Raw genomic sequence first — 13,217 nt, forward strand, 5'->3', positions numbered from 1 at the left:
ATTTTCTTGTTGCTTTTAAATATCAAAGAGAGTTCCCAGGAGAAGAAGAAAGCCAGAGAGAAATGCAGTGAGCGGGCAAGCAAGAAGCTGGGAACACTGAGCGAGAAAGTGAAGCTCCTCCTCCTCACTCTGTGAGTGATTTATCGAATTACGTCACCCTGTTTATCTCAACTTTACCTTCCACAAAATCAACATACTTTATATATATCTCAGTCGCTATAGTCTCAGACGCTCCTTGATGAATTAGAGATGATACTGATATTGGTGCATGCTTGTCTCCAAAGGATGTCCCTGTAGGATATTGTGTAGTGAATGAACAATCCTAGTAACCATTCATATATTTCTACCCACTCTCATTTTCCAGAATCCGGAGTGTTTACAAGCCAGTCCATGAGTTCTTCCACAATATTCTCCACACAGAGTATCGTGCCGCCACAGACGTCTACGCACTCATGTTCCTGACTGACGTGGTCGATTTTGTAATAGTAATCTTTGGGTACTGGGCTTTTGGAGTGAGTACCAGAACAACAGTACAGTTCAGCTATAGTGCCTTTTAAACCCCTCGGAACGTGATTTACTGTAACAGAAACCAGCATTAAGAAGTCTTTAATGATTTCAGACTTTCTGGTACATTTAGACCCAACTTGGGATGGACAGATTAGACCTTTTAGGACTTGAAGCAACATCTGACTGTGTGTTTGTTTTTTTTGTGTGTGTGTGTTCCCTGCAGAAGCACTCAGCAGCTGCAGACATCACCTCCACTCTGTCGGAAGACCAGGTACCTGAGGCCTTTCTGGTCATGCTACTTATCCAGTTCAGCACCATGGTCATTGACCGTGCCCTCTACCTGCGTAAGACTGTGCTCGGAAAACTCATATTCCAGGTCCTCCTGCTTTTCGGTATACACTTCTGGATGTTCTTCATACTGCCTGCAGTGACCGAGAGGTAAGAGGAAGATGAGTGTGTCAAAACAGTGCTCCAGAGCCATGCTGCTCTTTGGGCTCCAAATCTGTCTGTTCTACATACTGCTTATACGGAGACAAGGAGAATGAGTCTCCCAACTAGCCTTGGCATATGCTTTTGTATGCTCTTCATCCTACCTGCTGTCTCAGCCAACCTATATAAAGGTTCAGTTGCAAGAAAATGAATAAATAAACCAGGAGGGTTTTTTAGGGATCTTGTATCATGTTGCTGGCAGAAGCTAATTAAGTTGATCTGCTTTGTCCTCAGGATGTTCAGTCAGAATACAGTGGCTCAGCTTTGGTACTTTGTGAAGTGTATCTACTTCGCTCTGTCAGCCTATCAGATCCGCTGTGGCTACCCCACTCGCATCCTGGGGAACTTCCTCACCAAGACATACAACCACCTCAACCTGTTCCTTTTCCAAGGGTGAGACATTTTTGTTACATAATATCATTACCATCTTTATCCACTTTACAGTTAAAAGCATGACTAAAAGGGATGCTTTATACTGCTCTATGGGTAGTAGAGACCCCGTTGACAGAGAAAGGTTACATTCAGTTCCTTCTACTACTACTACTGCTACTACAGGGCTCCAAAAACATCCTGTTGAGGTGCTATGGGTATGTTTCAGTTTTCCTGTCAAATACTGACCAAGCATGATCCTGCTCATCTTCTGAAATGTGGTTTCAGATTCCGTCTGGTGCCGTTCCTGGTGGAGCTGCGGGCAGTCATGGACTGGGTCTGGACCGACACCACCCTCTCGCTCTCTGACTGGATGTGTGTGGAAGACATCTACGCCAACATCTTCATCATTAAGTGCAGCCGTGAGACAGAGAAGGTGCATTGCTCTTACCCTGTACCTGAACAGCATCTGTCCTGAAAGTTAATCTTTAATGCATTGCTCTACATCTTCAAGACTAGCCAGCAATCTGTGCCCCTCTGTCTTTCTGACTGTGTATTATTCATACATGCTGTGGTGTTTGTTTTCTTCCCATTCAGAAATACCCCCAGCCAAGGGGTCAGAAGAAGAAGAAGATTGTCAAGTACGGAATGGGCGGGCTTATTATATTCTTCCTCATCTGCATCATCTGGTTCCCACTGCTCTTCATTTCATTGGTCAGATCTGTCGTGGGTGTGGTTAACCACCCAATTGATGTCACTGTGACTATCAAGCTGGGGGGATATGAGGTAACATCAGAAATTATTGTCTACATTTGCTTGATTTAATTGCATGGATGTTTAATTTATGTCTAGCTTAAAAGGGAAGGCCTTCAGTTGGTATTCTAGACTAAATGCATGTGACCAGAAGTTTCTTTTTCGTATTACAAGATATTCTACCGTTGTGTGTTTTATAGTTATGGATCATAGCTAAAATGTTACTTGAGATAGCATTTTAGTGTTCTAGCTTATCTCAATCCAAGTGTATTTGAGACATTAGGAGCAGATAACAGATTAGGTTCTATAGGAACTATTACACTTTAGGATAATAACATTGAAGGGCATATACATTCACAGGAAAGCAGAACTGTCAAGGGTGTCCATTGACCATTATTCTTCTCTATCCCCAGCCTCTCTTCACCATGAGTGCACAAACGCAGTCAATCCAACCCTACACTCAGCAAGACTATGACAAGCTAACCCAGGAGTTCAAAACCAACCCTGTGAGTTCAGATAAACTGCGTCAGCTTTCTGTGAAGGGGACGACATCTTTGTAGTACCAAAGCAGATACTGAGCAGCTATTTATGTTGAATAAATGCTCCCTGGAAGAATTGTGCCCTTTTCATCTTCAGTCTCACCTGTGACTAGTCACAAAAACATCTTCACAGCTCCTTGTGTGTCATGCTTAGTGTCCCTAACCCTGGAAATCTCCCCATTCCTCCTTCCCTATCTAGGTGGCGATGCAGTTTATCACGCTATACAGCTATGAGGACATTGTGACGGCCAACATAGAGGGCAGCTCCGGGTCTGTGTGGCGCATCAGCCCTCCGAGTCGGCGGAAGATGATGGAGGAGCTTCTGAACAGCTCGGCAGACATGACGCTACGCTTTACTTGGAATTACCAGAGGTGTGTGAAAACACCAACTTTAAAAAACAAAACATGATGGGGTGGGAAGTGGGTCAAGTTATGTAACCTTGTCCCAGGGGCTGAAATCGGGGGGGGGGGTTCAACAGGTGCAGTGAACCTGGGCCCAGTACACAAGGGGCCCAAAAGACACAAAGCCAATTTGGTTTTCACAGAAGCTTTTCTATTAAAATGGATATGTGTATCCTAGAGATAGGATGTAGCACTTGGGAATTAAAAAAGTGATCGCTTAGTTTGGACTATCTCTGCATGGGTTAATTATCTGTACCTGTACTGCCCATCCAAAACTGCATCACTATGCGGTAAGGCAGGTGAGTGGTGCATATGTAGAGCAGTCTGTGTGATGTTACAGTACTAATAGGAACTGTAGTTTGCAGGATCATAGTACGTAATCATAGTGCTGTATTTCAACATGGGGCCAAAGATCCCTCTTTCCAGGGATCAAATGAGAAAAGAAACTAAGGGAAAAAGCTCACAACAGATATGATAAACTGGCAGAGTAAAGTGTTCTATGTTATTTCATTTTATTATTATCTGATCATTCAGTTAGATCATTTTAATATGGGGGTGGGTGTTGTGTTGTCTGAACTGAAGTTCTTGGAATGTGTCCTGAATATTTTGTACAGTAAACAGTTCAAATGCAATTAAGATGAAAGCTATGTTGGAATGTATATTGCTAATTGTAACATTCTAGGTGTTAGACTGTGTGCTGGTATTATCTCTACAGGGACTTGGGAAGAGGAGGCACGGTTGAGCACACCTTCGACAGGCACTCTATTGACCTGAATCCTAATGACCCTGTCCGCAAAGAGCTGGCTTCTCTGCTGATGGGAAACGACACCAATGCTGTGTAAGTCATACACAATACACCCCCTTTTACCTACTAAAAATGTGAGGACTGTAGAACATTACATTTTGAATAGTCATCACTGCTGCAGAACAGTGTTGAGCTACAGCTGAAGCATATTCCCAGCCACCAAGAACAGTGATCACAGCTTAAAGTAATGACAATAATGAACATTTCATAAGGGTTTTTTTTTTTTTTTTTTTTTTTTTATTGCTGCATGCACTGCCCCTTTGCTTCAAAGATGTTTTTTTTGTAAGTAACCTCCATCTGCCAGTTTACAGCCTGATAACATCTTGTGAACATTTTGACCTTTGTGTTTCTTTGCAGGCGTGTTCATCATATGTTTCCAAATTACATCAGGGCACCAAACGGAGCTGAAGCCAAACCTGTCAAACAGCTGTATCCAGGTTAGTGATGGCATAACCGTCCCTTAATCGATCAATCTAAGCATTCCTCTTTCATCCTTTAATTCCTTTCTTCATCAGATTTTTTTAGGCCAAATTGGAGTAGACATTTTAGAATAGAACAGTAAGAAACTAAATACAAAGAAACAAAAATGTTGACTAATTCATGCATCTGTGTTATTGCATGCAAACACATTAAGGTGAAACTAACACATTGTCAAAAAACATGTAACCTGCATGGTTGTGACGTTAGTATCATAGACGTATTGCTCACCTTTCACATCTTTCCAACTCGCCTAGATGATGAAGACAGTTACCAGGACGTGACGTTAACATTAATCAAGGATCGCAGTTCAGAGACCAATGGGCTGCAGGAGTGGTGGGATATCCACATTGCAGACTGTGACCGTGCCAAAGAGGACTGTGATGTCCTGCCCATGGTGATCTTCAGTGACAAGGTCAGCCCCCCCAGCCTGGGCTTCCTTGCTGGATACGGGTAAGACACCTAATCTCTTCATCAGTACAGTCTTTCATGGGAAGGGATGCAAGTTCATGATAATGCAAGGAGTTTAAAATTGATTGGTTAAACCCTTTGGCCTCAATAACAACACAGTGGAAAGATACCTGAAGTACAAAATTAAGTATTGCAGGACGATTTAAAAGGTGGTGTTCTAGTGGACTCTTGTTAATGTAAACAGAATCTTAGATGAGTTAGCTATATGTGCCAAAGGGAAGTCTAAGTTAGTATAAGCTTATATAATAGTAGATCTCACTTTGTAACTTTACCAGAACTGGAAACAGTACTACAAAAACATTAGTCAAATCCATATGTATGTCACAGGGCTGGGGATCGCATACGTTTTTTTAATTGTATTCCAGGATCATGGGGCTGTACTTGTCGGTGGTGCTCGTGATCGGTAAGTTTGTGCGTGGGTTCTTCAGTGAGATCTCACACTCCATCATGTTTGAGGAGCTACCCTGTGTGGACCGCATCCTGAAGCTGTGCACAGACATCTTCCTAGTGCGTGAGACTGGGGAGCTAGAACTGGAGGAGGAGATGTACTCCAAACTCATCTTCCTGTATCGCTCGCCCGAGACAATGATCAAATGGACCTGCGACAAGGACTAACCTCGCTGGAGCTGCTCTTCCACTGGAGAGTCTCTTCTCGAACAGGCCAAGCGATCCCAGTCCTAGTTTCTTTTAAAGTGCTCGACCGGAGAGCTCCGAGGAGATCCTGACCTGGAGACTTGTAGCCACTTAACATAACGAGTCAAAATGAAAAGGCATAATGAAAGCAAATGGTTTATTTTTCTATACTGCTCTTTTTTCATGCCGTGGGGGTCAGGGTGGGGTGGTGGTGGGAGTTTATAGAAAAGCATGCTTTTAGTCCACTGCTATTTTTTTTTGTTTTGTTTGTTTTTATTAATTGTTCAAAGCAGTCCAGATCGTTGGCAATAGTGTGTCATATCTGCCCTGTTCCAGGTGGTCTTACTTATATCTCTATTTTTTTTTTATACTGGTAGCGAGATCCTGACGGTAAATCATGGAAAACATTTGTCACTTTCCTCCTTGGCTGAACCAAAGTTTGTTTTCTCTCCCCCCCATATGTGTGAAATTCCCTCGGGGACCTCAATAATGTTTTTTTTTTTTTTGAGGAAAGTCAAATGTGTTTTTGAAGTCAAGGTGGTGTTGATGCTATATGAGGGGTATAGAATGTGTAAAGGGAAAGTGAAAAAATGAGAAGGACTTTGAGTAGTGACAATGTGCTTGGCCTCTGTTCTTGTCTAAACCCACCACTATTTTAACAACAATGAATGAGTATTGCAGTGGAATGGAACTGAAACTGTTCCCTTTGAAGGCAAGAGAAAGGATAATGTAGTTGGGTGCTACGTGTGGAATCAGATCTCATTGATTTAGACACAAAAAACTGTTTTTAAAATAGGTCATAGATTGACTTTGTATGCAAACACTAGCACTGTTCATTTTTTCTGTCCATGGAAATTTGCAATACTAGAGCAGATTTTTTAAAGGACTTTTTAAAGTTTTTCTGCAGCCCTGCTACCAAAACTATTTAAACATTTCTTGTTCATGTCACAAGGTCTGACGGTGTTTGTTTATATAACACATTTTGGAACTGTGCAATTCTGTTAAAAAAAAAAAATCTAAAATAAAAAATAACTCAAACGTAAAGGAAAATAAAAACATCTAAAACCACAATTCACATTCAGTCTTTTATTAAAGAACCCTATTTAAACAAAAAAAAAAAAAAAAAAAAAAAAAAAAAAAAAAAAAAAAAAAAGCTTAAATAGAATGTTACTGATTAGAAGTTCTGGTGGCTAAAAGCAGCTGGAAGCAGCAGTGAGGCAGGGGCTGCTGGAGTGGGGGTCTCCTTCAGCCCTGGAACAGGGGGGTCTCCATCAACTCTGGAGCTGGAGCCACTCCGCAGTCGGAGCACGGACAACTCTAGCTGGAATCAATAAAATCCTTTATCCAGGATGGACGTAATGGAATATGTGTAAACATACCCACTCATTGGTGGAGGATTGAGATAAACATGCTGGAAGAGTTGTAACACTAGAAAGCAATACTTTCACTGAGTAAATGTTAAAAAAAAAAAAAAAAAAAAAAGCACGGCTCCACTAAAGTGGTGCAGAAACTCGAGATTTGATATGTTTTAATATAATATTTGATGAATGTCATTGTTGTCACTGACTCGAAATGGTTTAGCTTTTACCTCATCAAATTTATATATATAATAAAATATGTTATGTTTAAAGGTGCATACTTTGTGTTCCTTTGTTGGGATGGGTGGTCTCTATCACTACTCAATGTGCCTTTAGACAGGATCAGTACTGTTAGAGATATCACAGAGATATCAGATTAATTACCCCAACAATAAAACTGCTTATACCATACATTCATCAACCCACAGAAACACAATTCTGTTGAATTATTTGTCTGTTTCTGTACCCAAAAATCACCCTCCCATCTAATTTCCACAAGAAACTCCAAAAGAAACAAAGCTTGTATGTTGTTGTGCACTTACATATATGTATATACAGACAGTATATAAAAAAATAAGTTTAAGAGGTATTTTCATACATGTGAAAAGTAGGTGGCTTTTGGTACCTAAACATTTGAGATTTAAAACAAGCTAACAAAAACAGATAAAGAGGTGCCAGCTGTCACATGACTAGATAGAAGACAGACTTAGCGCTTTGAAAAGGATTCATTTGTATTGTGGTAGGCTCCTCACTAATTTGTCATTTGCAGGCGTGGTGCACCGATGTTATCCAGGCAATGTGCAGAAATGTTTAAAATAGAAAGTAAAATACTAATGCAAGAGCCACGCCATAAAACTGCATCCCAACAACAGGCTGGTGTTTTATAAGGCACATCTGGTGTTAGGACCACAAGGTGTAGAGTTCATCCAGGTATCTAAAAAAAGGAAGTGTCTAACATCATATTCCAGTCGACTGTCAACTAACTGTCATCGCCCCTGCATCATTCTCCGGATTCAGTAGGAAGAGTTGGATCTCCTCTTTCATCTGAGCCCTGCCAGACAGAAATAAAGCAATTTAAAATCCTGGAGTGATACGTCCGTGGATAATTAACAGATGACATTTAGAGTAAGGTGATACTTCACGAGTAACTGCTAAATAAATAAATAAAAACTCAACAACTTGCCTCCATTTCCTGTGTTCTGCTTCAGATGGGTCCCCTACATGATTCCCTACAGAGTTCTGTTAAAAAAAAAAAAAAAAAAAAAGAAAATACATTTTTATTATTTATATATATATATATATATTGCTATGACCATGATGCCCTCCTATGAAAAAACAATGTTCAACACAATAATTTTGTGATATAATTATATATATCCAAGCATCTGCCCCACATTGTTCTGCTGGGAGTAGCATCTTCAGGAGTGAAGCACATATTTGTTCCACCAAGCAATATAAAACTCTACAACAAACTAATTAAAATTGATGGATTGACAAATTGGAAGCTGGAAGGAAAAAACCACCCCCCCACCCCACACACACAGAAGTCAACCAGGACATGCAACACAAATACGATTCCATATCTCCACTGTGTCAGGTATTTTTTGCTTAATTCTACTTCTATCTTGCTCACCATGTCTTTAATGATCAGCCTGCAGTTATAACACAACAGGGTTGAAGCTGATCCTACAAGGAAAACATGATGTAATATTTTTACAGATTGTATTTCAAAAGGTAGGCTATGACTGGCTTGTTTACGTTTCCTTTATGTGACAGTACTAGAAACGCTTCTTTTGTTTCTATTCATTTTCATTACAGTCGTGGTGCAATAGACACAACACAGATTTGTTTGTATGTAGTGAGAACAATTATGAATTTTAAACCATGTTTGTATCCAAAAATATGAATGAAGATTGTACAAAAAAGGGTGTTTTATAGCTTTTTAAAAAAAAGAAACAACTCTGACTGTACCTGTCCACTGAGTGGCAGCCACCCATCTTGTCCCCACCAGAAGCACAGCACTCTTGCTTAGCAACCCCCAGGGCAAGGATGGTGCCAAGCATCTTATTACGAGAGAGGATCTCGGAGATAAGTGTGGCGCGGAATGCGGTAGCCTTCTCTGTAGAATAAAAGAAGAAGCAAACATGATCATGAGATAGCTGCTGTGACATTCATCACTGAAAGGTTGGCAGACAGCCTCTATACTGATGCTATCAATAATAGGGAATGAATGTCATGGACAAGTTTCATCATAATTCAATAGGCAGTTCCAGCAATTTAGATGTAAAAGTGACCAAGCGTTCAGGATAATTAAAGAGTGGGTTACCACACAGATTGAAAAGCACAACATCACAGGGCCCTTTTCCTAAAAGTAATCTTAGTAAACAAGGCCACTTAGCTACTGGCCACACTCAGGAAGGAGATCAGTGCTGCTGCTCACCTGCCCCAGTGTTCAAAGCACAGAGGCACAGCATTTCTGTCAAGTCTCCATCAGTGACAGGATGATGGCAGGCAGTGTTGAGCTTCTCACTTGTCTTGTGCAACCAGACCGCAAAAAGATTAGCGAAAGGTGACAGTTAAACAGCTTCATTCCCGTTAAACTTCAGGAGGTCCAAGTTTGGTTTGTTACAGCTTCGCACTCTCATGCACAGCTTTTGTTTTATACCATTATTATAGCTTTACTTCTATGTAGTAATAGCTTTTGACTAAATGCCACAAAAAGTTAATTTGCAAGTAATTTAAACAAAAAAGTAATAGTGCGTACTAGGCAGTACTGTTCTTGGCAGTTTTGTAAGACCTGATTCTTTGATCTTGCCTGTAAATGGTGCTCACAGTGGCAGAGAAGTCAGCCTGAAGTTTACTGATGACGCTCTCTGTCAGGTGATGAATTCTGCTTCCTGAGAAAAAAGACAAACTGAAGTGTCAAACAAGGTCAACCATAGAAATGTCAACCACAAGAAGCCACACACAGACAAGAGAGAGGGAGAGGGAGAGAAAGGCTTGTGATAATAGTGCAAGTTGGCAGCTCTGAAGTTTCCCACTCTAGGGAAAATCCTGGAACAGACATTCTTTTAAATTGCCTTCACAAAGAGCCCATGATTGGTCAGGTCTAGTACAGCAGTGTAGCCTAAATGCTCCTACCTCTCGTCAGCATAACACTCACAAATCCCTACTACATTTTTACTTAGTATAGGTCAAGTGCTACAACTATTTACCATGGATTTATGTGTCCCATCAGCATCATTTGTGACATACAAGTAGACTTTACAAATTCCAGATACAGGTACAAATGTAAAAACACTTATGCATACTACCATTACTAAAAGATGAGAATCAAACTTTCCGAAGAGTGAGCTGTTTTATTCTATAGTGGGGATGATTATTCATGTGGCAACTCCATCTAAATAAAAGCAAGTCAACCTGTAGCACTTAACATGGTACACTGTAAATGGCTCTACAAGCAGCCTTCGATATTCCACTTTTCAGCATTCAGTTTGCTTTTGTAAATGCTAAATGTAGCACTTTTGTCCTAACTAAAAACAGCTTCGACAAAACAGTAAAAATCATGCACAGCATCTTACCTTCTGTCAAGAGCAGAGGTGAAAACAGAGGGGGCTTTAAACATCCTGTTATAGAAGGCAATTTCTTTATAGGAGTACTCTCTCATGGGCCTGACTATGGCAAGATCTCCATAGCGGGGGTCAGAGAAACCCTAAAAAACAGAAGAGAAAAACCAAATAGAGCACTGGATACAGTTTCTCCACTACTCTCAACGTTCAACACTGTACACAAATCTAGAAAAGACAACTCAGACCTCCGTATACCAGTATAGAAGTAGAAAAGACTGAAAGATCTATTCACATGTATCTACCGGATGTCCATTTTCAAATATATATTTGTGTTTTACTGTTACAGTAGCTGCTAACAAACCGAGTGTCCTTGTGAAGCCACCAACCCGAAGCTATAGCAGCAACTCGCTGTGTCCATGGCAAGGAACGCTCCTCTCCCCAGGGAGATGTTCGTGAGCAGTTTGACGGCCAGACGAGAGCAGCTGTCTTCCATCATCACCTTTGAGTAACTTCTGACCCTTGCTGTGTGCAGAATCAGGTGTTGCCTGCTCATTAACAGGAGGAAAAAAGTTACCTTGGAGATCAAGACAAGTAAGAGTCAGACCAAACCCATCCGTGTTAAGTTTTTTTTGAGCATTGCTAAAAACTTAATGTTATTTTGCTTTGCATTATTGTTGTCTTTAAACTGTTTATAATAATTTATAATAAATAGTATTAGAACATATCTCATTTGGCAATAATTTATTGTCATGCAACCGAGAGTGCTGTACCCTATTAGTGTAGGAGTTTCTCACTTTAGGGTCTTCAGCAGTTCCTCCCTGGCGGTCAAAGTCTTCACTGAAGCCAGCAGTGTCCTTACAGCCTCTGTCTGCTCTGGAGTGAAGGGTGGGCTCCTGTTGGTCACTGTGCCACCCTCTCCAGACCACTCCTGGGTACTGACCTCTGACAGAAGGGTTTGGACCTCCTTGTATGAACTGCACCCCTGACCTGTCTCCCTCTGAGTTCTGGAGCTGGCACTCTGAATAAATCCATCCACTGCCTCTTTGTAGCTCTCATTCCACCTGTCTGAGGCCATGGATGCACACTGCAGGACTGAACTGGGGAGACTGAAAAACTGGCAGATAAAACAATGAGAACAGATAACAGAATGTTCTATGTGATTAATGAAGAAACTTTTTTTTTTCCTACATGTAACCACTGGGTGTCACTGCAATGAATTACTTATTTTAAATAAATGCACACTTTGATTACTTTCCTCTGAAATGGGCAAGATAGATTCCAGATTTCTTGCACGCCCCTGTTCAATTTAGGGTAAAACTGCTTACCTCCTCTAAGTGGACTATATATATAATGGGAATCCAGATGCTTTGAATATCGATTCCAGCTGGCTTTTTACTTCACCTTGCTCTTCTAGGCTCTGCCCACAAGCAGCTCCCACTGTGAAAAAGAAATATCCAGATTAAAATGAACTCTTTGCTTGTAAGAGAGACGTGTTTCCTTGTGAAAAAAGCTTTTGTCAGTAAAACACACCCCCTTCTGACACAGCCTGTAGAAAAATCACATTGCAAAAGCCTTTTATATGTTTATCAAAATAGATTATCAGACATAGATTATCCTACGAACAAAACGCAGCTTTTTGGATGTTTCACGACTCAAACCCTAAATCAAAACAGAAAACACTTTCTGAATAAAAGCACATATATTCTGAAACAAACAGTTTTCAGTTCAGAACTGCAATATTAGTCCCTACACAAAGGGAAAAGATACAGAAAAATCTAACAAACAAACAAACAAAAAAAGAACAGTACCTCTTGGACCTGAGAGAGGAGAGCACTGGATGCAGGACCTCCAGATAATGATAGCAGAACCTGGACAGAAAAGGACAGGTCAAGTCCTGAGGTCAGAAATGCATTGAAATGTGTTCTTGGTTTAAAAAAGTGTACTAATAGCTTTATTGTAATTAAGGCAAATTGTTAATAACTTTCAGAAAAAGAAAACATTGTCATAAACACAATCAGACAGTGACATTCTGGTTTTGTTTACACCCCATGCTGTAAGAAGCTTTACGAAATTCCAAAATGAAATGATTTTTATAAATTTATATACATTCACTACTATGTTCAAAACTGCAGATTAAAAGTTTAACACATTTATTTACAACACATACCATTTAAAACTAGGTGTTATTGTTAACTACAAGGACATAAGATAACAGATCATGCAGTTTACACTGTCAAAATGCAAGGCTAATAATAATATAACACTCCATGTAAAAAGCTTGTTCAGCATATTTCAACATGAGTCATTTTAAAAACATATGGACAACGTGCATATTATGCACCCATCATTAACTGTGTTTATTTATTTATCTAAGCACAGCTTTAGTCCGCATCAACCTGACACTTGGCAAGGTTCAGTCGGCTATATCCAGAAACTATTTAATGTTTTTTAGTTAATAGTAATACGGAGTTTTTTGGAGACACTTGAATATAGATACAGCCTACGTAGAGGTACTTAAATATAAAGCCAGAACACCTGCTGTTCTAAACGACTTAATTGGTGGTTTATAGTTCCCCCTTCTAATCAAATTTAAAATCCCTTTTCCTTGCGGCATGCTCCAATCTTGCCTTAAATTGTCTTAAATTGTTCTCAACAACGACGCGCTTTTTGATGACGTAACAAGATGCAGCAGCACTGTAGATGATAACTTTTTTCTCTAAAAAAAAAAAAAAAAAAAAGAAAATCTTTCTAACACCAACGAAGTTCTAAACTCATTGTCTTCGAACCCGTATCTTATTGTTTGAATACACCAATCTCGCAGTAATTAATGTAATTCAGCACTTCA

General features: G+C 40.1%; 2 protein-coding genes across 7 annotated transcripts in view; one reads left to right on the forward strand and one right to left on the reverse strand.

Annotated features, from left to right (window-relative positions):
- LOC121326112 (piezo-type mechanosensitive ion channel component 1-like) overlaps positions 1 to 7,075 on the forward strand; it is a 58,256-nt gene extending 51,181 nt beyond the window's left edge. For all 3 annotated transcript variants that reach the window (XM_041269281.1, XM_041269282.1, XM_041269283.1), the window contains exons 40-51: positions 29 to 131; positions 365 to 512; positions 731 to 945; positions 1,231 to 1,389; positions 1,654 to 1,801; positions 1,963 to 2,151; positions 2,532 to 2,624; positions 2,857 to 3,029; positions 3,775 to 3,897; positions 4,222 to 4,301; positions 4,599 to 4,794; positions 5,178 to 7,075. In XM_041269281.1, the coding sequence (XP_041125215.1) occupies positions 29 to 131; positions 365 to 512; positions 731 to 945; positions 1,231 to 1,389; positions 1,654 to 1,801; positions 1,963 to 2,151; positions 2,532 to 2,624; positions 2,857 to 3,029; positions 3,775 to 3,897; positions 4,222 to 4,301; positions 4,599 to 4,794; positions 5,178 to 5,427 (1,877 nt within the window). In that variant the 3' untranslated portion in view covers positions 5,428 to 7,075. The remainder of the gene's footprint in view (positions 1 to 28; positions 132 to 364; positions 513 to 730; positions 946 to 1,230; positions 1,390 to 1,653; positions 1,802 to 1,962; positions 2,152 to 2,531; positions 2,625 to 2,856; positions 3,030 to 3,774; positions 3,898 to 4,221; positions 4,302 to 4,598; positions 4,795 to 5,177) is intronic.
- A 1,008-nt stretch (positions 7,076 to 8,083) lies between these two features.
- Positions 8,084 to 12,991, reverse strand: LOC121326115 (cytoplasmic tRNA 2-thiolation protein 2-like). Of its 4 annotated transcripts, none has more exons than XM_041269288.1 (7): positions 12,908 to 12,991; positions 12,181 to 12,240; positions 11,167 to 11,809; positions 10,734 to 10,917; positions 10,385 to 10,515; positions 9,244 to 9,700; positions 8,084 to 8,922 (listed from the first exon to the last, which is right to left on the reverse strand). In XM_041269288.1, the coding sequence occupies exons 3-6, from the start codon at positions 11,445 to 11,447 to the stop codon at positions 9,661 to 9,663; spliced, it is 636 nt and encodes a 211-aa protein (XP_041125222.1). In that variant the 5' UTR covers positions 11,448 to 11,809; positions 12,181 to 12,240; positions 12,908 to 12,991; the 3' UTR covers positions 8,084 to 8,922; positions 9,244 to 9,660. The 4 variants fall into 4 exon arrangements, 3 of the variants coding, with proteins under 3 accessions (XP_041125222.1, XP_041125221.1, XP_041125220.1); XM_041269287.1 differs by lacking the exon at positions 12,908 to 12,991 and having other exon boundaries at positions 11,167 to 11,486; positions 11,698 to 11,809; positions 12,181 to 12,430; XR_005951424.1 differs by lacking the exon at positions 12,908 to 12,991 and having other exon boundaries at positions 10,759 to 10,917; positions 12,181 to 12,430.
- Between the last annotated feature and the right edge of the window lie 226 nt (positions 12,992 to 13,217).

Source organism: Polyodon spathula, chromosome 13, assembly GCF_017654505.1.
Source record: "Polyodon spathula isolate WHYD16114869_AA chromosome 13, ASM1765450v1, whole genome shotgun sequence".
Taxonomy (NCBI): Eukaryota; Metazoa; Chordata; class Actinopteri; order Acipenseriformes; family Polyodontidae; genus Polyodon; species Polyodon spathula.

Excerpts from the sequence above, each read along its gene's own strand:
- LOC121326115 (XM_041269288.1), bottom strand. The coding sequence starts at position 11,447 with ATGGCCTCAGACAGGTGGAATGAGAGCTACAAAGAGGCAGTGGATGGA. Across the intron at positions 10,918-11,166 it reads GAACTGCTGAAGACCCTAAA|GCAACACCTGATTCTGCACA; the intron begins GTGAGAAACTCC and ends GTTAATGAGCAG. Across the intron at positions 9,701-10,384 it reads ACCTCTGCTCTTGACAGAAG|GAAGCAGAATTCATCACCTG; the intron begins GTAAGATGCTGT and ends CTTTTTTCTCAG.